Source organism: Colius striatus, chromosome 3, assembly GCF_028858725.1.
Source record: "Colius striatus isolate bColStr4 chromosome 3, bColStr4.1.hap1, whole genome shotgun sequence".
NCBI lineage: Eukaryota > Metazoa > Chordata > Aves > Coliiformes > Coliidae > Colius > Colius striatus.
The window spans coordinates 18,292,081-18,318,888 of record NC_084761.1 but is presented as its reverse complement, the minus strand read 5'-3'; the positions used below and the strand labels follow the sequence as shown (position 1 = coordinate 18,318,888).

Genomic DNA, 26,808 nt, shown 5'->3' with positions numbered 1-26,808 from the left:
CTGGCTTATCCTCAAGCATCACTCTTCACTCTACAAAAAAGAAGTGGCTTCTTGCAGTGGGTAGCAGGATAGCAGCGAGAGTCAGCAGCAGACGCATACACAGATTTCTGCCCTGTGCCCAGTGTGGAGTGGAGAGCAGGTCCCAGCCACAAGATATGTAAGTTTTGGCTCAGAAATGCAGAGCTTTGTTGTTCTCAAAGGGGTAGAACTGGATGGAGCTTTTTGCATCACACCATCCTCCAGCCCTCTCAGCTGGCAGGCTGGGCAGGCTGCTCTGGCCCTGGAGAGCTCTCCCTTCCTCTAACAGCCAGCAGGAAGCCAAGGGTAAAGCCACACTGCTGCACACAGCCCTGCAGTGGGTGCCTGTCTGGCCTCTGTCCTGATCCTTGGGCTGAGGACATTTGAGATTATTGAGGAGAAATAGCACACATCTTAGGGAGCAATACCTCATGCACACAAGGATGCCCTGTCCTGCATCCCTGAGCAACCACCTGTAGTCACTGTCAGAAGGCAAGGCACTGGGCTCAGTGACCTTCCCAGAACGTGCTGTGCACTCCCCACCACTCTGGTCACTGCTGTCACTGCAGTCAGTGGGAGGCTTTTGTGCAGAGAGGGGATGACTGCTACAAACGCCAGCTGTAATAGCAAGCTTCACCTTAGCTGGACAAAAAAGCTCTTTGCCCTGTGGCAAAGCCAATGCAGCTGAGCTGCATAAGCTCACCAGGTCAAATCTGGCCATTTGCAATTTGCACTTTCTTAGCATGGGAAAGAAACAGTTATTTCCCCTAATCACGAGTTAAATGCCAAATAAATGCCCTATCCTGTATGGTAATTGCAATGTCACTGAGTTATTAATGTCTGCTCTACAAGCTGAGAATCTGCACAACCTTTGTGAAGCATAACAACCCAAGTCCCCTGAGTTACTCAGCTCTGTGGGGCTTTTTTGTCACCGGCCATTTGCTGGGCTCAGGTGAGCCAACACAAAGAATGGTCTTCAGACCTGCCAGAACAGAATGTGTCTGCAGCAGGACACAAACTAACAGAGAATCAGAGAATCCCAGAATGCTGGAGATTGGAAGAGACCTCTAGAGATCACCCAGTCCAATCCCCTCCTAAAGCAGGTTCACCTAGATCAAGTCACACAGGAAAGCATAAGCAGGTTTGGAAATTTCCAGAGAAGGAGACTCCACACTCTCCCTGGGCAGCCTGTGTTTGTCTCCGTCACTCTCACAGGAAATAAGTGGAACTTTTTCCGTTCCAGCTTATATCCATTACCCCTAGTCCTGTTGCCGGACACTACAGAAAAAAGTGTCACCCTATCCTCCTGACATCCACCCTTTAGGTACTTGTAAATGTTGACAAGGTCCCTTCTCAGTCTTCTCTTTTCCAGGCTAAACAGTTCCACGGCTGATCTGCACCAGTGTCAAGAGCTGTGGCTATGCCTCATGACCTAGCCCAAAAATCACCCCTGGTTGCAGTGCATGGGAGCAGGTGGCAGAGCTGCACTGGCTGCGTGCTTTTCACGGCGTCTCGCCCATAGCAAGATGTGGGAACATGCAGGGATGGCCCCGCTCCCCATACTCCCACACAGAGCCCTGGCTGGTCCCCAGGGCCAGAGCTGAGCTCCCAGTGCAGTGGCAGAGCTCAGCCCCAGCCCTGCCGTTCAGTGTCCCTGGGGTGTGCAGGCACCCGCTCCTGTCCCAAAGCAGAGGCTCCTTGAAGCTGCTGATACCATGGCCAAGTGACCCATCACGGTGCTGATCGATACGAGGCTGAACATTAAAATTGATTCTCCAGCCAGCCTCACATCCCAGCAGCGAGCAGCGTCCTCCTCCTGATGATTCCTGCAGACTTGCCATTACTATTATTTGCAGCCAGGGACACAGCATGTGAGCAGCAGGGGTCTGGCCCTCGCGCCCCGCCAGCCGGCCACCAAGGCAGCCACCACGGGTGGCCAGAGCTGAGCCATGCTCCCACGCCTGCAGCCACTCCGCAGAGGGCAGCTTCCAGCGCAGAAGGAAAGGCTTTCAGGTTCGGTTTTATATGTATATGAGGATCTCAAATGGTGACACTTGCTAATTACATATTAGAAAATAACAAAGAGAAATTCTAGAGAAAAGCACTGCATTTAGTCTTCCTCCTCGTTCTGCCCCCCCCCAGGTTTTCTCCCTTTTTAAAAGAAGTAATCTTCTAAGCATTAAAAAACTCCCCAGTGCTGCTGGTACAAATGCAGTGTAACCTTGAATTATATGTAGCAGGGCTGGCTTTCATTATTTATTAGCAAGATCAATTAGAATATTCTGTTTGCAGAAGAATATAATCCAATATGTACTTCAAGCACTAACAGCTAAATATATGCTTATTTAAAAATCAATCTAAAAGTCAAGGTTTCCTTTGTAAATCCTTACTACAGATTGAGAAAAAAAGCTTTGAGTGTTACCACCTGCTGAATGCTGTAGTCTCGAGGAGACGGTTATACATTTTAAAACATCTCAAATGGGAATTGATTGTAAAAGGCAAACAATTGCTGAACTTCCCCAGCACAAAGGGCTCACAGCGAGCTGGCAAACATGAGGGCTTGTGTGGCACCCACGGGTGGGCACCACGGAGCTGCAGTCCAGCAGAAGCCCCCTCCGGCCCGGACAGCAACAGCCACCCACCTCTCGGCACACCAGGGAGGGCACCGGCGACAACCTGGCTCCTGACTCACCACTGACTGGCAGCAGCCCGGCAGAGGATTATTTTTCATTCACCCGCCCAGGCTGACATGGAGCCAACGCATCCGCCTGACAGCCCGGCCCCAGATCCGCAGTGTCCTCGCCTTTCTCCCCCGAGTCGCGGGTTTCTAAGATTAATTGTCATGTATTATTTATTGACCTCAGCACCGACCTTGGCCCAGTGCAGTTGCCTTCGTGAGCATCTCCGCACCGCGGTGATGGCAGGGACAGGCAGCAGCTCTGTCAGGGGGTCGGACGGGGGAGCATCAGGGGTAGGGGAAAGTGGATGCTCCTGCCCCAGCGATGCCATAGGGCTGTCATTGGCCCTGGGGATGCCCCGGCTGCTGTGTCCCACCCCACACAGCCATTTCCTCAGCTGTGCCAGTGCTCACTTTAATCTCTCCCCTGCTGCAAGCCAGGCAGGGCTATGCTCAGCGAGCTTCCAGATTCTTCTTTCTTAAGCTCTCTCTTTTTCGTCTTTCATTTTTAAATCTTATCTCCAGGTAAAGAGGGTATTTGACGGGATCAAAAGGTGACCTTTAACAAGGTTAGCAGAGCCTCAAACGATATCCCTGCAAGTTCATGCACACTCGAGCGTTAAAGGGAACGGTTCTCTGATCTCCTGTTCCTCGGTGGAAAAGTTGTTTCACAAAGATCTCTGACAAAAATCCATGCAGCAGGCTGAGAATACTGTCTTAAAAACCCAACACCTAAAGCTAGGCACAGGTTGTCCTCCAGCTTCTGAGAAAGCAATCATTAAAAACTTCTGAAATATCTCTTTCTCTGTTCTAGTTCCCAGTCTCTTGCCAATTCCCAGGGTATAACAAATTCCCAACTACCCCAGTCTTTCACTTAGCTAAATAAAATCACTCAAATGCCTCTGAGAAGCATTGCTGCTGTGGAGGGAGGTCAGAGAGAAGCAATCAGACTGATTAGAGAGTGATTAGTGGGCTGGAAATGTGTCCAAAGAGGGAGCAGGCTGGAGACCCCATGGCTGCAAGCTGAGCAGAGATGAGCTGATGGTGCTGCTGGAGGAGCCCACAGGCCCTGAGGCAGCAAAGATCCCTGATGTGGTGGGGTTCCCCAATGCCTCCTCAGCAGCACCGCATGCTGTGTGTGACTGAGCTCCTCCCGATCGTGTCAGGAGAATGCAGAGAGGGACCAGCAGCACGAGCTGGTGGATGGCAAATCTTTTCCTGAGGAGACTAGGCTATTTCACCTACATGTCAGGGGGTCACTCCAGCTTTGGCCAAGACCAAGACCTGCAGACGTCTTCTAAGCACCTTGTGGATAAATTCCAGGGGGAGAGGAAGAGTCTGGGCTGAGGGACGATGCGGGCACATGGTGCCATGGCTCCTGAGCTTCCACCACAGTGTGTGATCCAATAGTTGCAGCACTGCATCCCTCTGGGGCCCCAGCAGATCAGGAGAGGAGCAAGGAGGGCCAGAGACCAGGTTGTGCTGTGTCAGGAGGGGAGTCCTGCACTCTCCAAAGGTGGCCCGGAGCTGGCACTGGCTGTGATGGGACCCCCACATTGCAGGCATGGCGAAGGCCTGGAGGGGCTCCCCCTTTGCAGCAGAGCTTGCCGGTGCCTCTGGCATGGCAAGGCGCCTGAAGAGAAGCGAACAGACGGGCACGGGTGGGCGGGCAGGGATGATACCAGCGTTAATCATTTCCGTGCCGCTGTACATGAAAGCAGCCGCGCACACCCTGTGCCACTCTGCTGCCAAGCACCGTGCGTGTGGCTGAACGCACAGGCGACCAGCTCCATGCAAAAGCTGCCTGTTGACTGCAGCCAACCTGCCACAGCTCCACTGGCAAAGTGCAGGTCCCCTCTGTGTCCTCTCCACGTCCCCATGCCTCTGTGGAGAGGCACGAGAGGGTTCAGCTCTGGGTGTTCTGGGACTGGATGCACAGAGCTGGACTCCCATCTCCAACTTCTTCATGCACGCACATCCCTATAGCACCTTGCCACAGGTAAAGCCACCCCAGGCAGGCCAGCAGCCAAAGGGTTAAAGTGCCTTGTTATTCCTTCCATACCTGGGCTCCACTCATTTGCAGCCTGAATTTCCCAGAAGCCGAGGCTTTTTACTAGTGGACCTTCTGTAGCACTGTGTTATTATAGATTGCAAGTTCCTTAAAGGTCAGATAACACAATACAATTGAATCATATTAGTGAGCATAGCAACTTGGTATTTTACTAAGAAAACCCATAAAGCAGATTGTTTGTTGCAGAGAAACATACATTGTATAATAAAGTCAGTGTAATTGTCTCCAGAAACAAACAATCAGCTTAGGAGAAAAAAACCTCCGGTAATTGTGGGTCCTCGGCGCAGCCACCGCTGGGCCAGGCACTGGCAGGGTACTCAGTGCAGATACTGCCAGGCTGTATTTTACAATTTAGGATACAGTACCTAAATGCATTGCAGAAGACCTAGCAGGGAAATAAACAATTTCCAAGTGTATTGTTGAGAGACAAATATTCAATACTTCATTTAATGTATGGCTTGAAGTTAGTGGTTAATCTAAGACAATGCAGAGCGAGCTGAGGTTCACACTGCTGTTACGGAAATGCAGAATTGATTGTGAGGATGATTGAAGATTTCTGAAGAGCACAATCCCCAAGTGCATGATGACCCTTTTCTTTTTTTTTTTCCTAATTTGCCTGTAATCTACTCAGACAAATCCTTTTATCACATTTATTTCCAAGTAACCACCGATGTGATTAATTACTTAGCTTTGCAGTCCTACTTACCCTGCTGTATGCTCTCATTTTTCTTCCTTTTAAAATGGTTTTCCATCCCAAATAGACGTATTTCCTTTGCAAGCTCCCTTACTTTGTCCCATGAAACTTGCTGTTAATAACCAGCCCCGCTGGCAGAAGGTTTCCCAGGACCTGTCTCGCAGCTGCTCATCTAGCCCCACACTTCGCTGTTCCTTCTGGAAGCAGCAGGCCCTGCTCCTCACCCTGCCTCCTGCTGCAGAGGGGCAAGGGCCTTTTCCACAGGGAGAGGAACAGCACGAACCTCTTTCTCTAAAAATCTGGGTGCTTGTCAGGCCAGGGGGAGTTGCAGTTGCTCTGTCAGCCTGGAAATTCTCATTTGGTTCTAGATTTAATCTCGCAATGAAAAAGGTATTGGGAGCGGTGCAACTGTTTTAACCTTCCCTAGTCACAGAAAGAGAAGAAAAAGCAATTCTTTTTTTAAAAGTGGAATACATATGGAATACACATGGAATACACAAGGGCACATGTCCTCTCACAGCCCTTTAACGCCCACGTCAGCTGTGGCCGCAGCTGGGGGGAGCGGAGGAGGAACGCGCCCCCAGCTCCCGCCCTGTGCCAAGCCCAGCACCCTCTCCCCAGCATGCCATCGCGTCCCAGCCAAGCGGCAGCGGAACACACGCGGAAAAGCAATTAGATTTAAATCTGCTTTCCTCTTTCTGCCTTGCGTTTCTCTTTTCTCCACTTAGATGCTCTTCAGTGTTGCAACTAATACGATTTGTGTTTAGCACAGTGTGAAACAAGAATGATTTATGGGTCTGTTAGCACTACACAGCTACCTGACGCCATCTCAGCCCCCCAAAAGGGCACTCCAAGAGCAGATTGACGAGAGAGTTCTGGCATTACATGTAATTATTTGTATACTCTGCCCATATAATCACTGTTATTCTGGCTCTCACAATGCCCGTGTGCTTTCCTTGCACCATGCTGGGCGCTGCTTTGGGAACAAAATAGGACCAGAACCCTCAACCAGCTCCAGCCCCCAAAGCCACACACTGGCCACTGCCCACGCCATTCCCATGAACTGATCTGCAGGGTTTAAATTGATGTTTCAGCTCAAATTAACGTGTGCCTTAGCTAAAACAAATAACAGTGCAGCCTCTGCATTTCATTACCAACAGCTAATGCAGAAGCTCTGTGTGCTTGGGAACCAATCAGACCCAACTCCTTGAACAGGTTCAGAAGTCCCGCACTTTCGAGGCCAGCTCAGTGATTTGGGTGCCAGAGCCCTACTGAAAGCCTCTGGGATGTGTTAGATTTTACTCGTGGCTCTGAGGGTGGCTCCATCAGTAAGGATCCTGCGACTCTACGACAGCAAGTGCCCTTCATTAATTCTTAATGTTGCCCCAAGTACATCCAGTGTCCTCCTCGGCTTGGCAGCCCGCCCCACGAAACAGAGCAGACAAGCAGAGCCCCCTCCTCTTCCTTCAACATATAACTAGAAGACAAATGAAATAATGAAAGAAATTCATTTTAATGCCACAGAGGGAATTGTTTTATTGCTAAAGCAGCAAATAGAACTAATTGAATCTGCTGGGGAAAAAAAAAGAGTGAAGGAAAGGAAAGGATAGGTGCAGTGCACAGACAGAAAGGGCGAACTGGAGCCTGAATATTCATGGGCCTGGAAAGTGCAAATCCTTGAATGCAAAATATCTTCATAACTGCTAATGCTGCCAACAGCGATGCATGCACAGTGCTCACAGAGAGGGGCTCGGGAATGTTTGCATTCGCAATCTTGGGGTTTTTTTTTAAGTAATATTATGGAACAAATTCTCTGGTTCATTAAGCTGCTTTGCACCTCCCTGGTAAAACAAAACAGCCTGGGAGCAAGCACCGTGGCTGGCACTGATTCCCACCCGCAGCTGAGCACAGGGTGAGGCGCAGGTGATACACACCTTTGGGTAGTTCTGCTGCCCACCAGGGACAGGCAGGTGACCAGGCAGCTGCTGCCAGATTAGGGGGCTGCAAGGGCAGACGTGATCCCCTGTCCCCGCTGCAGGCTGAGCTGGAGTCCCTCCTGGCTGGGCTGCAGAGCTGGGCTACTTCATCCCAAATCACTTCCCATTTCACATCCTGCCAGTTAAACCTGCCACGAGCTTTTAAACTTCTTGTTTTCAGCGATTCCTAATTTTCTGTGGCAACATATATATTATTATAGGGGCTTGCATTTTAATTAAGGCAGCATTCATGTTCTTCATTACAATACTAAGTCATCCAGCAAGAAACACCAAGGATATAAATCCTGTTAATGAAGAAGGAGCTACATTTTCTGCACTGTACATTTAAGCACAGAGGCATCAATGTACAAAATGACTGTTATATGAACTGCAAGGGAGTGCTCTGGGAGAAAAACTGGATTAGGAGTGCAATTTGTACTCTGAAGGGCCACACAAGATTCATTCAGCACCACCACAACCATAGGCCTCAAATCTCCATCCCAAAGGCCATTGTATCTCAATCTATTATTTTCCTCTAGATTAAAAACAAGGCACAGCTACGCTGCATGAATTTGCTAGTGGGGCTGCACAGGGCTAGAGCTGCCCCAGACCCCAGTGCCTGCAGGCAGGAGGGAAGATCTGCAACAGAGACCCTTCATCTGCCCTGCTGCCGCTGGGCATTCTGCACCCAGCGTTTGTGGCAACTCAGGGCTGAGCTCTTCCCAAGCTTGCTGGAGGGTAGAGACATTGGATAAAATCTGCCTCTCTGCAGGGCCTCCCCTAGTCCCTCCCTACGCCAGCATCCCAAATCCTTGCCCTCTGGGCAAAGACCTGCAGGCTCCTGCCACCTTCAATGCGTTCTACATATTAGCAAGAGTTAATAGAGGGCATTGGCAGAGCCACACTGGGAGACACCTCGCCGGTTACCCTGGGGAAGGAGCTGGAGCCGAGCAGCAGAAGACTCGTATTGGCTGTGGTGCCCTGCAGGGACCTCGGCTGACAGGAATGCCCACTCCTGAATCCACTGCCTCTACTGCAGTCAGCAGCTTTGAACTGAAACATTAATAAATTAGCTCCTTAAACACTCTGGCGATGGGAAAGCACTTTCTCACCATTGCCTACTGCAAAAAAATGGCTGAGGAATTTCTGTTCAGGTTTTGCAAATGAACCAGTCCATGGCAGAGACACGGATGGTCTCCCACAGAGACAACTGCATCCCAAGACTAGAGTGTTTCAGAATATTATGTGGGAACAGAGTAATAATAAACCACCTTGATGTAACTTTACCAGCAGTGGCTCTAGCAGAAAAGCCTGTAATGATCTAATAACACATTTCCCCTGCTGCCACTCCAGCCTCAAGAAATCCAGAGTGGTTCGAGCCTTAAATCCATCCCAGCTCTTCCTTTGTCATTAATTGTTAGGCTATTTGTATTACATATTTTACATACCAAATAGACTCCAATTTCATGGTGGGCTAGGCTGCAGAAATGCCTCCTTTAATCTTTTTAATTCTAAAGTAGTATCAAACTTTAATATTTTTTAATGGAGTACACATTCACTCACATCTAACAATATGACTACAATTTAGGAGCAATAAAAGTCAAGCTCCCGTCTCTATGATAAACTTGCGGCTTTATTTCCAAAGTTCAATCAGTTAACCTAGGAGAGCAATAGCTTCCCTACAATGAGTAACGATGCAGAATAATATTTAGATAGAGATAAACCCTTTTTTTTTGCATAGGAAATTGCATTATGATTTGCTGGGTCTTAGAAATTCTCAGCGAGATGCTTCCATTTACCAATGAAGTTATCGCCTCGGGTGTTTTTCCACAGCGCTTTGATTTTTTTTTTTTTTCAGGAGTTTCTAGAGGATTTTGAGCTGAGTAAGGAACCTTTATTGTTTGGAATGCACACCCTCCTCCCACACCGGTGAGCAGGCAGTGCCAGCCGGCCCGGCGGCAGCTGACAGAGCAGCGTCCAGAACAGCGGCTGCCAGGAAGGACGGGATGCCTGTCTCAGGCTGCGGCTGTGCAGCCCTGGGGCTCTCTGCTCCTCCTGAGGAAGGGATGGGTAGGCACTGTCCATGCTGCTGGCCAGGGCTTCCAGGGCTCCCCTGGCACCCTGGACCCTGCCAAACGTTGACTCCATCAGACCCAACACACACATGGCTACAACAGCAACTGCAGCAGATGCCTGGCTAGCTTGGATTGGCTCTGATTTGGCCAGACATTTAATTTACCTTGAGCAGCCATTAACAAAGAGAAGTGGGCAGAAATGCTGCTCAATGCTTTCCCTCCATTGCCAGGCCCTGGCCAGGTTTAAGCCCCTTCTTCCTTCACACCAGCTGAAGTACCTTCCCCATCACTGCCCAGCCTCCCTGGGGCTTCTCGAGCTCGTGCCTGGCTGCCGGTTGCAGCAATTTGCCTTTCTGCATGTTTTTAACAGCTCAGGTGAAAAAGGGCTGCAGAGCCATTTCCTGGGGTCCCTCTGTCCCTGCTGTGTATGCCCTGGCTCTGAAGGCCTCCATCACTGCAGAGGGGTCAGTGATTCGGGGTGAGCATGGTTCAAATAATTAGCCCAGAAATGAACCAAGAGGTGCGAGTGCTGACAGTGCAGGTGAGCAGCAGCGGGATCAATGCTGGTGCTCCCTGGGGGACAGACCAAGTGGGAATGAACCAAAGGCCAATTAGAGACCTCCAGCCACAATGACTGCAAGATCCATTGTCAGACACGGTGTTTCATGAGTCAGCGCTTTGGACCTAAAAGGGTCAGTTTGTTTTTAAACAAGCAGGACTGGAGCAGAGTAATTAGCAATTAACAACCTGCCCAAGTGTCATGGCCCCTTCCACCCCCAGGTGGGCCAGGAGCTAGCTGCTCACCACACATAGGGGGCTCACAGGTAGGTCCTGACTGTGACAGCAGCAGCTGAGACCCCTGGGGTTTGGGGGCAGCCAGGGAGCCCCAGAGCCTCTGGACATGGAGCCTCCTTGCAGCTGGCATGACACGGTCTGGGTGGTTTTGTCTTTTCCTCATCTGGGTGATGGCAGCTCATGCTGTCAGCTCCTGAATCCAAATGTGAATTTAACACATGCTGCCGACACTGACGTTAGCTTTCCACCAACGTGCTCGCTGCTCAGCTTAATTATATGAATGTCCATCAAGAATAAATACAGAAAGGGCAAAGCTGAGGCTGAGATAAAGTTATTTGCAGATGTGGACGCACACTACTAGAAAGTATATTATATTACTTTACTCATCTCAATGCAAGATGAAAGGAAATATGCTCTAAAACAAAGGAGAGCTGCAAATTCAGGCTATCAGAGCAATGTTGTTCCGCTCAAATCCAGAGTGATTACCCACTGATAAAGGAGGGGGCCAAGTCCACTCTAGCCTGGCTCTGGAGAGAATGGAAAACAGATTTTTGCTTGAAACGTATTACAGCAATTTTTATAATACAAAATAAAGTCTGGCAGATGGAGTTATTTTTATCCAAAGCCGGTTCTGTTTAGTAGGTCCATGGTTATAACTGATGTCTCTTTGCTATTTCCTCTTTCCTCTGGTCCCCTTGCCTCAGTTTCTCCAAAGCCCTGATGAGATTGGAGCAGACAACCATGGGTATATATTGAGAAGATCCTACATTACTTAGCTGTAAAAATCAATTGTGAATTTTGCATCCACCCTCAGCATTTGGCCTGTTTATATTGCCAAATAAATTCTTCAAAGAAGTACTGTACTTCACAGGAGAGCTTGTCAAGGTAAATACCTTCATTTACATAAAATGTGACTAGCAATTGAAATGTTAAAGCCATAAAGAGCAAGTTTATGATCCATCCTTGATGCTTGGATGTATAATATGACAAGGGGGAAAATAGTGCGCCTTGCAACATTTACTAAATTGGTGTGTTGACTGTGGGGATGGAAATGGGAGATTTGAAAAAAGGTTGGAAGGGGTTTTTTGAGCTTTTTTGGTTGGGTTATTTTTTCCATAAATGTGAATCCTTTCCACAGCCTTTGAAGAGTTGGCTTTAAAATACTCTCCTTCAGCTTGGAAACAGCAGCTACCTAAATAAACAAACAGGCAGCGAGGCAGGGACCTGTGTGAGAAGGAGCTGCCTCAAGGGATGTTCACCACAGGTCATGGGGACACAGGACTGGTGTCCCTGGAAAGAGGGGAAGAGGAAAGGGGTGCCCAAGTGCTTCTATGTGTGTGGCAGAGGTCTGAGACACAGCTCCTGCAGCCACGTTGCTCACGGACAGCTTCACTGCCCACAGGAGGCTGAGCTGCTCCCAGCACGGCTCCTGGGGACTCATTCTGCCAGGGACTCATGACTTCCCACACCCCAGGAGCAAAGGCAGGGCCACACTGTGCTGGGGCTGACTCAGAGTCACGGGATGAAATCCGCCTCTCTGCCTTTGGTCTGAACAGCAATTTCTGACTGGCTGCAAAGATTCTTATACTTCAGGGTCTTCTTTTAAACTTTTTAAAAGAGAGGGGAAACCAATTTTAAAACCATTTCAAATTCTAAGCAATACTTGTAAAAAAGTGAATAAAAAGGATAAAACGGGCTGCTGCCTACATACAAACCACAGTGAAATTGTAATATCCACACTTAATGCTCTGGAAAGTTTGATAGTGCACGTTCCTCACCTGAACTCGGTACGAACATGTCAGCCATTCATTCATACCCTTACCCTTCTCAATTCATTTAAACCACTTCAAGAAAAAATCATTTGAAAGAAATTACCTTTGTGTATTGCACCATGAGCAGTGAGAAACGTCCCACATGAGCCTCTCCAGCCCCCAAAGCAATAAAGTTTCTGCTGAAGTGCATGGTGTAATGACTCAGGAAAAAGAAGTCCCCATGACAACAAGAGGTAAGAGAAATCCATGAAAAGCAAGAGACTGTGACCTCCCTTGATACAAGGTGTCACCAATTTGTGTGGGAAATTTTCACTTTGAAAATCAAAAGCCTTTGTCCATAACTTTCTTTGAGAACCTGTTGTTCCTTCTTTGCTAGTCTGGGGCTTTGAACAGAGCGGAACGAGCTTCGCTAAATCAGAAGCCGAACAAGGGTCAGGCTCATCATTTAAACCCATGAACACAACCAACTGACTCCTCACCTTTCTCTTTTCCAAAGGGGCTGTTTTTTTCCCCAGGCTTATTTTGGAGTTTTCTGTAGCATCTACATGCTTGAGCGATATTGCATTCACACACGGAGTGAAGCTCACAAACTTTGACACTACAAGTAACACTTAAACCATTAGCAGCAAAACACTGTAGTGTTTACTTAGCAGATTATTGAGCAAAATCCCAGGGAAAGAGTCTACTTGAAAATACAGTGCAACAGAGTATTTCAGACCTGGCGACATATGGCAGTTCCCTACATGCTCTGAGAGATGCTCCAAAAGTTATGGAAAGAGGCATTTCTACCTCGGTTGGTTTCCTGAGCCCTGTGTTCACAACCCTCCCAAGCACTTCTGCAAGATCAAGGACACACCGGGTCTCAGAGGGAAGAGTGGGGCAGGACTTGGCCATGTGCAGTGCTGGGATGTGGCCCTGGTGCATCCCCCTCTGCTTGGCCAACAGAGTGCACCGTGCTGCCTGTGAGTGGTGGCTGCCAAGGGGCTTTGGCATGCGGTCATGCTGCCTCTTGCTTCCCCAGAGCTCTCTGCCCACCGTCACCTGCAAACAAAACACGTTTTACCCAGAGACAGAAGCAGCAGCCAGCTCTGCAGGAGTGAGTGCTCCAGAGCTCTCCCCTGCCAGCGTGTTGTTGCTCTCACTTCTCTCACTCTCTTTGCAAGAGCAAACACAGTGTGGAGGGGCTGCGGGTGCTGAGATCCACTGCCATTCCCATGGCTACAATCGAGTAGCCTGTGGATAACCATCATCAGGTGATAAAACACTGCAAAGAGGCCCAGTTTGTTTCTGAATCCTATCCCTTTGGCTGAAACTGAGCAGAAAGGCCGAGAGCATTACTGGCCAGCAAGGGTGCAGGGTGGCCTCCTCTGGCCCAGCACACAGGGCAGGGGCAGAGAACAGGGGAACCCCAGCTCTGGCCTGCAGTGGATTCACTCTGGTAGCTCTGGCTGCAGAAGAAAACCCATGCCTTCAGCCCCCAGACGTGTTAAACATAGGGACTGACTAGCAAAGAGCCTGGACCCTGCTCAGAGCCTTCAGCTTGTAAGTCAGGTCAGCCCTGACCTTCCATCAGCTTCACCAAGAGCCAGATCCAGTTAACGGTGGGAGGTTGGTGCTGCACACATGTGCTTGTTCTACATGGACGACTCAGACTAGAAAAAACAGTGCACATGTAGGACCTAAACCAGAGCTGAATGTTTAGGAAAGGTGGAGGGGACAAGGTATCTAAAGAGCTATGTTTACAAGGAAATAGTTATATAGTCTTCAACGCAGATGAATCTCAATGCATTGGATCCACAGAGGAGGGAGTGCAGCTGAGTCACTACATTTCAGCAAAAGCCAACTCACAGCAGGTCCTGGGGAAAAAAAAAATCAATACACTTTCCCTAACTTACTACAAGTGCAGAGGGCATAGTACACTGGGAAGGCATTTTGCAGAGAAACATAGTCGTTACCAGGCTTCTGCAGTAGTGCCCATCATCAGTGGCAAACCCCAATCTATCTGTCCACCGTAGGTGTTCCTGTAGTGCCCATCAGCACAGACTCACAGCTCTGATGGAAGTGGTTTGATTTTCTGAATATCCTGAGCTGATCCAAGAGGCACAAGCATTACCCACCAATACAATTACAGCTCACAGTGAGGGTCACACTGTGTGGAACAGAAGGTGAAACGGCCTAGAGCTATTGCTGCCCAAGAGCTGTTAAGGGATGCTGCAGCAGGGGGCTTCCATGGCACGTCCCCAGACACCACCTATGCGGTGTCCGCTGCATGCTCAGAGGTAGGACCAACCTCTGTACACAGAGAAGGCCCTGCTATGGCAGCACAGCTGGCAGCAATGGGCAGCCAGGAGCAGCCCTGGGAGGAGCATGGTCTGTTACAGCCACAACAGTGCCTGACAGACGCTTCCCCAATACAGGCGAGTTCCATTTCCACGGGGGCACAACTGAGTGGTGGCTCCACAGGCAGCTGCTCCTTGCAACCGCTGGCTTGAGAGCACGTGTTTATCACTGGGAGAGGTGCTCCCTGTCATGGTATTATTCATTATTTGTATGAAGTAGTTCACAGAATAACACATAGGGCTGACAGGGAGAATGCTCAAAAAATCCCAGACAGGCAGTGAAAATAGCATTAGACATGCAAACCATTTAATTGTCTGTCATGGTGACTGCTCCCTGCAGTGGTGGCACTGAGGCTGCTCCATACATAAAGCTATGCCCCTCTTTAAGTGCTTCCCATGTGGAGGCTCAGGGCAGAGTCAGAGGAACACGGTCTCTTTACAGAGACATTGCTGCAGATCCTCCATGAAGGCTCTGACAAGGGAGAGGCAAGGAGTAAAGACATGTGAAGGTACACGTAGAATTTCACTCCCGAATATTTGGAATAATCTTCAAATCAGTGGACTTTAAACCTCCACAATTCAAGTTCACTGCTGTCAGATACACTCTTTGCATTGTGGAGGTTGTGTTTTTGTTAAAACTGCAGATATGTTTTCAAAATACTATTACAAAACCACAGTCCTCTGCTAAATATAGGATGTTGCGAGAGCCTTGAAAGTGTAAATGGGCAAAACCAAACCACCTCACCGGGCTGAGCCTGCAGGCAGCAGGAAATGTGCTCAGAGCGGGGGATGTTCCACTCAACTCAGAGTGCTTCTGAGATGCCAAAGTGCTGAGGTCTACTGTGCTGGTCATTCATACAAGCAGAATCACCAAACTAAAGCACCATCTGTCCCAGTGCTAAGAGCCCCCACTCTCTCACACAACCACCTGAAAGTGCTTCTCCTCCAAAGCCTCCAGACCAGTCACCCGGAGGTGTCCGCATCTGCACATGTGAAACCATCCCACCACTGAAACTGCTGTTAGCAGGGCAGCGTGGCAGCTGTGAAACACTGACAGCATCATCCACTCTCTCCTCCAGTCATGTAAAGCCACCTGAGGCCCCAGCAAAACCAGGGCACCCCTGCAGGCCTCAACTCCAGTACTTCATTACACGGCCTCTCCCATGGCTGTCGCAGCAGACACCAAACAAAGGCCTCCAGCACCACAAGGAGACAAACCTGTCCAAGTGTTGGACAGTGTGAGCAGTTTGCAGTTCCCATTATCCACAAAATCCTCTCATGCTTGTGCACCCCTTGCTTCATGTCCAGGCAAGAACTCAGACATATCCCAGATGCTGCTTCTGTTTGTGCTGGTAGTGAGTATTTGCAGAGGTAAGCTAAATTCCTTCCATGCTCCTTCCAAAGTCTCCCCAGTGTGCTGCTGTCCTCTCTGCACTCTCATTTCCAACTGCAGAATAGCTCGGGGCAGAGCTCACAGCATGGGACATGCCCACTGAGGCATGAGCATCACACTGGCAACAGCACATCACCCATGCAAACACCTCTGGTCCAGCCTAGCCATCGGTACCATGCAGGGGAAGTGTTCTGTGCCTGGTCTGAGAGAGCAGCAAGAGCTGCCCTGGGTGTGTGAGGGAGCAGAAGGAGACTCAGGCACTGGCTAAAAATAACCAGTAGTTCCTGTGGGGAAGGACGGCATATCCTGTGGATTAGAAGGAACGAGCGGGTGAAAGAGCTGCCAGCAACTGCCAAAGGAAAGGCAGATACCTGCTCCTTGCCACCTTTGACCACAGTGGGACCAAGTTCTAGCATATTGTAAAGGATGAAGCCAGTAAAGTTCATCAGAAAAGATAACATTTACTGCCAGGTATCAGTGTCCTGGACTTAAGAGAGATGGAAATAGGCAATACATACACCAGAGAGATGTATTGCCACACAGAAGAAAAGGTTAAAAGCCACTTCCCAGTCAAGTTATATTCTGCATTAAGAAAAATACGAAAAGCAAGATGGAAATTTATCGGCCAAAGTTACTGTACCTGGGGTTACGAAGCGTAGTTGAAGGAAAGCTGCATCATTGAACTTCTCCTTCAGACAGCCCACCATTAGGATGTACAGGATCACAAATTACAATTACACAAACAATTCTGGCAGCACAACACCAACCAACTGAAATGGCCTTCAACCCCGTCCACATGGGTATGCCTGTGGGAAGTGATTTCTCCACAGATTCTGGCTGCAGTGCTAAAGCAGTCCCAGGCAGCACAGCTTTCCCCAAAGATTAACCAGAGACCAGCCACAAGGAGCTGGGGGGAGGAAGCTTACCACCTCACACAGGCCATCAGGCAGACAGCAATCTGTGCACCCAGTTCAGCCCCTGGCTACTGTCCCATACAGATCCCAAACACAGTGTTTGTGGCTGACTCACCTTGGAACAGTGAAGACAGGAATAAGGAAGCATGGGAGACATGCAAAAGAACAGATAACATTTAGGTGTTCTCTCCAGCTTACCAGTGAAGAAACTAAGGTGGGGAGACTACTTCTGTTCCCTACAGCTCTGCCAGACTTGCATTCTCAGTACCGAATGACAAACAAGGAATCCCGAGGGTCTGCTGATTCCTTCTTTCACTCCATAAGAAAAAAAAAAAAAGACTTTAGGATGCATGAAAAGAAGTGTTATAAGCAAAACACTAACAAGTGATACAAGCTGCTGTCAGGAGATGCTGATACAAACGCTTCCATAGTTGCTTCTTTGCTTAAAGAAAATTGACATTTCTGTGGCTAGAAAAAAAGTCCCCAATTACTCTACCTGGGACACATCTGCCAGCAGCCAGCCCTCTTGGTGCATTCTGTCAGGTAATCTCAGAGAAGGCCAGGAAGCAAGAGCTGCTAGTGTAGATGGTGAAATTTCCCCCCCTCCATTTCAGCTTAGCAGTTGTACAGTAGCAAACACAGCTGGTCCTGCTACAGCACCAGGAGCAACCCGTTGCCTCCGCAGAGTTGTGGGTCACCAGCATCGTGTGACCTGGTGTCCTCTCCCGGCAAGGCTGAAAGATTTCTACATGATGAAAGGAGAAGGATGCCGTTTGGGGTGTGCAGGTGTAAAGATGGCTTCAGGTGAAACAATCAGGGCAAATCCTCAGGGTAGCAGCAGTGGAGCTTATTTATCCTGAGCAGATAGTCCATCCCCCGCGCTACTCTGCCCAAGACTCTCACAGAGCAGTTCTAACACAACCCTTTCTTCTCCCAAGTCTCTGGCAGTGTAGCACAGCACCAGTGCTAGAAATGAGCTAAACAACCACAGAGCTACTGCAGGGATTAGAAATTGCAAAACGCATTCTGCAAATGAAAACCTCTGTGTGCCTCTTACTCCACAGGAAGAGTTACACCCCCTTGCTTGCCCTTTTCTTGTAGCATGTCTTGAAAGATGAAAAAAGCAGCTGCTTGCCGTATTCAGTGCTTGATCTTCTTCTGTCTATTTTGAATAAAACCAAACCCTTTCATATGTCACTTTCTAGACTCTTCCAGCAAGTTTCTAAATTTTTTTGAGGCAAGGCTTTCCTGCAAGAAAACTCAGTAAAATAAGATTTTGTGCCTGAAATTACACATATAAACACAAGCACCATAGTCAGTCCTTTATTCCTGCCCTTCATTGGCACAGCACACAGAAAATACTCTGAGACAACTGCACTTTCTTGGTGCTGAAGTTGAAGTCTCTCAAGAAAATCCCTCAGCATTTTAACAAAGCTGAAGGGATGCTTCACCACATGAGGATTATGAAGACCTTTCTTCCACCATTGCTACAGACAACTGGCTGGAGTTTCCTTGCATTTAAATGCCATTGACATGAAGACTCTGTACTCTGTTTTGACAAAGAGTAACTAGATAATCCAGGCAGTAACTAACTTGCTGCCTCTATTTAGTTTTTCCCTTCATTTTCAGAGCAGCAGAACAGCTACGACACCAAGAGCAACAGGAAGACAGAACTTGATCAGCTCAGCCACAGATTCTTATAAAGAAACAAGCATGAGTTGCTTTTAATTGTGAACTACAGAACTACCAGTGAATTGCAAGTCCCACTGACGTGCAGCACTTTTTATTTCTGAGATTGTTGAAGAGAGAGAGAGAGAGAGAGAAATAAGCCTGGAGCCATCACAACGCATTGATTTGCTAAACCTGCTGAGGCACTTAACGCTTCAGTGCTCCAGCCCAGTATTTTCTAATAATCAGGAATTTCAGCATCAGATTCCCTTAAAACGTTAGTTTATGCCACAAAACCATGTTTGGAGACACCTTTACAAGTGGAATGAGATCTTGCCAATGGAAAAAAAACTTTCTGACGTGAAACTTGTTGAATAAAGAGCAAATCTTATCTGTGAAGTGAACCCCACAGGATGACAGTAGGCATCCTTCTTCCCTTCAAAGCCTCTGGCATCACCTGGAACAAACTGTGATCTTGTTTATTTCAGTAATTATTAATTACTGACCTATTTAGAGATGGTTTAGGCCAAGTCCTGCTGAACTGCTGTGGTCTGCTCAAGCGCCTTGTGCACAGGGGTTACAGAAGGGGGATGGTTTTACACATTTTCTGCCTTCCCACGCCAACACCGCGTTTTCCATCACCATTGCCGTCAGGCGGGTCGGCGTCTGGCTCCGTACTCCACCGCGGCCCCACGCACCGGCCCTGAGACCCGCCGCGGCCGCAGGTCCCACCGCCCAGCCCGCTGCGGAGCTACCCAGGGGGAACCGGGGACCCCTCAGCACCACTGCCCTCCGGGAACCCCCGCTTCCAGTGCGCACGGACACACATTTTCCCACCGCCTCTTCTAATCGGGATGGCCCCCGTGGGTCGCGCCCGGAGCCCCCGCGCCCTCACCTGTACCACTCCAGCCCCTTCTCGTAGTTCCTGTCGAAGAAGTGGGGCTCGGTGCCCACGGCGCGCACGTCGGGGTGCGCCCGGATGGCTTCCAGAAGCGCCCGCGTTCCCCCCTTCTTCACCCCGATGATGAGGGCTTGCGGCAGCCGCTTCTCCCCGTAGTCCGGCGTGGTGCTGCCGCCGCCGCGGCTCCCCGGGCTGCCGGCCCGGCTCAGCTCCTCGTCCGTGGTGCTCGACTCCTGCGGGTCTCTCTCGAAGGCTCCGCTCTGTGCTGTGATCACCTCCCCGGGGGCCAGCGGCGTCCGCAGCCAGGCGCCCGCCGCCCCTTCCCGGCTGCCGTTGGAGGCCCGCGTCGAAGCCGCCGAGGGGGACGGGGGGCCGGAGCTGCCCGGCGGGCTGGAGCTGCCCGGCGGGCTGGCGGCGGAGCGCGGCACTCCGGGAATCGCCGTGCCGGGGAGCGCGGCGGGGTAACGCGGGGCCCCGGGGATCGCCGTGCCAGTGAGTGCGGCGAGAGAGCGCGGAGCCCCGGGGATCGCCGTGCCGGGGAGCGCAGCTGGGGAGCGCAAGGCGCCCGGGCCGGTGCCCCCCATGAGGCTGTAGCACAGGTAGGTGAGGCAGACGGAGAGGCTGCACATGCAGAGCAGCTTCCGCGCCGGGGGCACCTTAGAGCCGCGCCCGCCCGGCACCCCCGGCTGGGCGGGGGGGAACATGGCTGCTCCCCGCTCCTCGCCCCGGGCACCGGGCGCACATGGTGTCAGCCGCCGCCCGGCCACCCCAGCCACATGGGGCGCCGCTGCCCTCCCGCCCCGCCGCCGCCGCCGCCGGTGGGGGGGAGCCCCGCATGGCACGGTCGCCGCCGGCCCCCGCCGGGCACCGGGGGCGCCTGGGCTCCGCGCGGCCGCGCTCCGGTGCTGCCCCGCTGCCGCCGGCTCCGCACTGTTGCCGCCCGAGTTCCTGCCGCTAAACTTTGTGCCGGGTGGGAGGCGGGAGCGCGCTCCCGGCGCGGGAAGGGCCCGCCCCCACTGCCGCCGCCGCGGAGAGCGCGGGGAGCGCGCCGAGCCCGCCGGGCCGGGAGGGGCAGCGTGCGGCGGTGCGGGCAACGGCCCGGCAGCACGGCGGGCAGCGGCGGGTCAGCACCGCGGACAGCGCTGCCCAGGGCGCCGTCCCCCGGTGCGCTGGGAACGGCCCCCGGCAGCCGCACACCCCGCCTGCCTTGTCTGCTCCCGAGATCCAGCCGCCGTCTCACATACCCCCCGCCAGCACTCGCGGCCGCAGGGATGGCACAGGCCCTCAAGCAGGAGGCAGAGCCAATTTTCCCCTACAAACCCCTTCACCTTTCCCCAGCAGAGACCACCGTGACACAGCTCCTTGACCCCCAGTCAGGGCCTGCTCCCCTCCACCTCCTCCCAAGTGCATTCTGTGTTGTCACTCTCTGCTATGCTGCCCCCAGCCCATGTCTTCTGCCCAAATCCTCCAGCTCCCCAAAGAGGAACATCTAGCTCGGTCCTCTGGGACAACCTCATGTTGTCCCAGATCTGCAGATCTGTGGCGGCCTGGCTCTGTCTCTCTGAGGATCTGGAGCAGAGTGGACAGGTTTCACAGGGCAGCCTGCTCTCTCCTGGGAACATGAGGAAAGGTGGCAGACTGTGGGCAGGGGCGAGTGGTAGCTTCTTTGCTGGTACAGGGGGGGCATTTGGAGAATGGAAGGTTCATTGTTCAGCTGCCAGAAGCTGCACCAGTAAGTGAGGCCATCACACCCTCACACACTGCTCTTTCAGGAACTCTGTCCCCAGCCTGGTGAAGCGAGCTGTGACTGAGAGCCTCCCTCCTCACAGATTTTCTGGTGCAGCCACCACCTCTTCCCAGCTCCACATTTTGGCACTTCCCACCTCCAGTTCTCAGCTTTGGCTTTAGCAAGGATTTTTTTTTTTTTTTTTTTTGAGGGGAAGAAATGCTTTACTGTCTCTCAGCTTTCTCGTGTCCCTCATTCTAAGGTCTCCCAGAAGTCTCTCCCTCATGGCAGTTGCCATGAGTATCACAACTCTTGGCATCCTGGTCACCATGGTCCCCGTCAGCAGAACAGTGCTGGCATCGCTGTGGTACAGAGATGAATTGAGAAATACAGTCATTTGCTAAAGCCCTCACCGGTGACTGAGCAGGAATCTAACCTTCTGCACCTGAACTGCTACCCCCTGGCACCATCTGAATGCTGCAGATCCAGCACCTGATCCACATGGCAAAAGCTGCAGAGCAGCTGCATGTAAACACATCCGAGGGCCACAGCTGGGCTTCCGAGTAAGTACTGGAAGAGTCCAGAGTACATTTCCAGCCTTGTGTGCCTCTGAGTGCTGGGTACCTCATCCTGCCCATGAGGAGGAGTATTTGGAGCCAGTGATCCTTCTCCACAAGCTTCCACTTTAAGAAACTGCAGAGCTGGACATCCCATCATGCCAAAGTGTTCTGGGAAAGGGTTGGATGGGAGAGAGCTGGCAGAGCTCCCAAATGTTCCCCCGGCTGGTGAGCCATGGCCTAGATTTTACAGGGGAAGTCCAGAGATTGTTCCGAATCTTGCTGTTACTGTGCAAGGCTCAGCAGGGAACACAGAATCATAGAAGAGTTTCGGTTGAAAGGGACCTTGAAAGTTCATCTAGTCCAACATCCCTGCAAGAACATCTTCATCTAGATCAGGTTGCTCAAGCCTGAATGTTTCCAGGGATGAGACATCTACTACCTCTCTGGGCAACGTGTTTCTGTGTTTCACCACCCTGATTTGTAAAAAAGAGTCTTCCTCATATCTAGTCTGAATCTACCCTCTTTTGGTTTAAAACCATTACCCCTTGTCCTATTGCCCCAAGCCCTACTAAAAGATCTGTCTCCATCTTTCTCATGTGTCCCCTTTAAGTACTGAAAGGCTGCAATAAGGTGTCCCTGAAGCCTTCTCTTCTCCAGGCTGAACAGCCTCAACTCTCTCAACTTGTCTTCGTAGCAGAGGTGCTTCATGCCTCTAGTCATTTTTTGTGGCCTCCACTGGACCTGCCTCAACAGCTCCATGTACTTCCTGTGCTGAGGGCTGGATGCAGTACTGCAGGTAAGGTCTCACCAGAGCAGGATAGAGGGGGAGAATCCCCTTCCTTGACCTGTTGGCCAAGCTTCTTTCTATGCAGCTCAGGATATAGTTGGTCTTCTGGATTGTGAGCACATATAGATCCACTAATATTCCCAAGTCCTTTTTGACAGGGCTATTCTCTATCCCTTCATCCTCCAGCCTGTATTTATATGGGAGGCTGCCCGGACTCAGGCGCAGCACTCTGCACTTGGCCTTGTTGAACTTTATGAGGTTCACCTGGACCCACTTCTTGGGTTTGTCCAGGTCTCTCTGGATCACGTTCCATCCCTCAGGAGTGTCAACTACACCACTCAGCTTGGTGTTGTCTGTAAACTTACTGAGGGTACACTCCATCCCACCATGTCATTAATGAAGATATTAAATAGTACTGATCCCAATACTGACTCGTGAGAGACACCACTTGTCACTAATCTCCATCTGGACATTGAGCTGTTGACCCCTACTCTCTGAATACAACCATCAAAACAACTCCTCATTCACCAAACAGTTCCCCCATCAAATCCATATCTCTCCAGTTTACGGAGGATGTTGCTGAGGATCGTGTCAAAGGCCTCACAGAAATCCAGACAGATGGCATCCATAGTTTCCCTTGTCCACCGATGTTGTCATTCCATCATAGAAGGCCACTAGGTTGGTCAGGCAGGACTCAACTTGGTGAAACCATTCTGGCTCTCTCAAATCACCTCCCTGTCTTCTATATGCTTTAGAATAGCTTCTAGGAGGATCTGTTCCTTGATTCCAGGCACAGAGGTGAAGCTAACAGGTTGGTAGTTCCCAAGGTCTTCCTTTCTATCCTTTTTTAAAATGGATGCAATGTTTCCCTTTTCTAGTCACCAGAGACTTCACCTGACTGCCTTGACTTTTCAAAGATCATGGAGAGTGGCTTGGCAACTACATCAGCCAATTCCCTCAGGACTGCAGGATGTATCTCAACAAATCTCATAGACTTATATGTGTTCAGATTCCTTAGGTCACCATGAATCTGATCTTCCCTTACAGTGGGAGAGACTTTGCTCCCCCAATCCCCATCCTGCCGTCCACTCGAGAGGCATGGAAGAGAGGTTGACAGTGAAGGCTGAGGCAAAAACATTGCTGAGTACCTCATCTGCCGCCTTGTTCATTGTTATCAGTTATCAGACAAGTATTGCTAATCAGGAGGAGTACACTTTCTTTGACCTTCCTTTTCTGGCTGACATGACTGTAGAGGCCCTTCTTGTTCTTTGCATCCTTTGCCAAGTTCAGCTCCAACTGTGCCTTGGCCTTCCTGACTCCATTCCTGCACAACTGGGCAAGATCCCGATACTCTTCCCAGGATACGTGTCTCTGCTGCCACTGTCTGTGCAATTTCTTCTTGCCCTTTAGTTTGAACACAAGGTCTCAACTCAGCCATGGTCTCTTGGTGTCTTTTCCTGATTCCTTACACCTGGGATGAAGAGCTCTTGTGTTCTATGGAAAGTGTCTTTGAAGAGCTGCTGGCTCTCTCCTTCTTCCCCATCCCTGAGGGCAGTTTCCCAGGAGGTTTCACTGACTAACTCCCTGAAGAGCTGGAAGCTGGCTTTCCTAAAATCCAGGGCCCTGACTCTGCTCTTCAGCTGACCCATCTCTCATAGGACTGCAAACTGCACCAGAGCACCATGCCACTCGAGTCTCAGCTATGCTCAATCTCATGGCAAAAGCAACATCTGTAAAAAAGTAATTAAGTGCCAGTATTAACTAGATACCCAGAGCTGCGAAAAATATCCATCAAAAAAGAGGAAGAGCACCGGCTTTCCCATAATGAACAAAAGCTCAATGCTGCTCTCAGCTGGACATGTGTTCTCTCTGTGCAGCTCCAGTTCCGATAGAGATTATTCCTTCATAATATATTTTTTATGGTACACATGAGACCTCTGAAATGCAGTGTCTTGTGTCCTGTAAATCATTTCCTGTAACTCGTGGATTCCTTTTCAACTGCATTACGGTAATGTGAACGTTAAGGGACTAACTTGAACTGACAGAAGCAAAGCATCACATCCCTCCCAGCCTCCCACTCCGGTGCTCAAAGGCAGTGCACAGCCCGTGCCCAGGCAAGAAGAGCTTGTCCTGGGAGTGTCCCCTGAAGCTCTGTTGAGCCCACTGGGAAGGCACATCGTTCCTGCCCAGGCAGACTGAGCTCACAGAAAGGTTGCTGCAAATTTACCAATCAGGCTTCAACCTTAAATGAAAAATCCCAAGCAGGTGCAGTTCGGGTCATGGTTGGCGGGAGCATGTGCTGCAGGACTTGGGACAGACTGACACTCTTGGGAAGCCCTGAACAGAGTTGGGTTCGCTCTGCTTAACTCGTAGATAGATCCTTTCACATAACTGCTGTAATATGTATAGCTCTACCTTGAGAGAGACAAATACTCTTCATATACAAAGACACATTTATTCCAAATTGTAGAATCCATAGAGACTCTGCTGGCATCAACAAGCCTGCTCTCCAGTTTCCTAATACCACACCAAAAAGAAGGAAAAAAGAGTTTTCATTTCCAAAAAGCTAAGATACACTTCAAAACAGACATCGTTTAATGAAGAGTCGCAGTGCTTTGGTCTTTCTTACACCGAGCACACATCTAAACCGCAGTGCTTAGCAAAATGCCCTGGTTTGACATCTTGTGTCTCTTCCCCTGTGATATGCTGCGCAGAAGACTAATAGGATTTGCAGGCAAATCATACATAACGGAAAGACTATTTCTTCTCGGGCACCAGCTTCCAGCCCAGAGGAAATTTTACAACCAGAATGTAAAACCCTCTAAAACAAATGGTTTAGCCTTAAATGCCTGCTGCCTGGGCTCTGACTCTTTATTCATCATAGAATGTGTATTTCTCCTGCATGGATGTCAAACGCATCCATGAGCAGATCTGAGTGTTACCCAAGCGTCTGGTGCTGTTCAGCCGCTGGATGCAATAGGAGCTGATGGAGTGTAACACTTTATTTGACAGTTCTGCTTTTAAAGGCTTATGTATTTACACTGCATACCTGCACACTGCTAGTCACATTAATTAGCAGAAAGAGTGCTTCCCAAGCATTCAATAAGTGTCCAGTCTAGTGAGGCCAACTGGTGCTATTAGCCCTGTGCAGGAGTTGACAGGATAGATCTGTCTGGCGGATCGTCTAGTTCATATCCTGAATTTTGGCAAGGATCAAGACCAGTTAGTTTTGGAGAAAGGCGGAGAAACTCTGCAGTGGGAAGCCATGGAGCAGTCTCCTCTCTAAATCCACATCATTTAGTTTCTGCTAGATCCCCATCACTTAGTATGACTTGCAGCTGTCCCAGCCTGTGGGACATGCCTGTCATGCTCTTATCTCCGATGGGACAGCAGAACTGAGATTCATGCCAAAATCTTGGTTATGGGGTTATGTGACAATAAGTCATAGCAGGCAGCTGGGAGCCTTTCTCTGCACTAGCTGTTAGGACCTGACTCTGCATATGCTAAAGACAAGACTAACTAGAGCCATTTTCCTGACATAATATCTGGAAAGCCCTTTCTGAGATGTTGCTGCACCTGCAAGCAGCACAAGAGTCTCTCATCCCTGGTTGATACTGTGCAAAGGCTGGTGGCCTGGATCATAAAGGAGAAGGAGACCTCCATTCAAAGGCAGGAACAAGCAAGGGTTGGCTCATTCACTCTTTAGGTATGGGAGTATCCATCATTCTCATCATCTCTGCTCCAGAAAAATAAACTGGGAGAGGAATAGGAGCAGAACCAGACTCCAAGGACAACCTTCAGATTGCAGAGCCCCTCTGAGGGTACCTGAGCATATTTAGCCAAGTGAGAGGAGGGATGGGGAGCTTATCCCAGATCTCTAAATGCACAAGCAGATGAACACCGAGGAAGGAGGAAAATGGCCTCAGATAACAGACAGCGCTGGCACAAAACCAAAGAGGTATGAATTGGCACAAATACATTTTGGCTGGAAATCAGATAGTTTCTAACTGTGGGAGAAATGTTGTTCTGGAACAGATTCCTGAGAGGAGTATTGGGGGCAAGGTATGCAATTAGTTTTAAGATTGAGTTTGAAATGGACTTTATAACATGGTTGCCAGCAATTGCAGGGAAATGGGATTTGATGGCCCAAGCTGTCCCTTCCAGTTCTATGCTCCTGTTGTGATTCACAAGCACCAATCTAAGAAGACGACCTCTGGCAGGAAAGGGCTCTTTGATATATCAAAGGCTTAACAAGACCCATTGATGTGAAGCTGGAATTAGACACATTTGAGTGAAATGAAAAGTGTGTATTTTAACAGGGACAGTAATTTCCTTTTGTAATAATTTGTGAAGGAATATGATAGGTTACCTCTCTTGGAAGGTTTTACACTGTGACTGGAAGTCTTTTGAAAAAAAATAAATGTTCCTACTGGGCCAAGCTG

General features: G+C 50.0%; 1 protein-coding gene across 1 annotated transcript in view; it reads right to left on the bottom strand.

The window, feature by feature from the left end:
- The window catches only part of HS3ST4 (heparan sulfate-glucosamine 3-sulfotransferase 4), a 64,309-nt gene extending 44,312 nt beyond the window's left edge, over nucleotides 1-19,997 (bottom strand). Inside the window, exon 1 of the mRNA XM_061993420.1 lies at nucleotides 19,288-19,997. Within this exon, the coding sequence (XP_061849404.1) occupies nucleotides 19,288-19,997 (710 nt within the window). The remainder of the gene's footprint in view (nucleotides 1-19,287) is intronic.
- Between the last annotated feature and the right edge of the window lie 6,811 nt (nucleotides 19,998-26,808).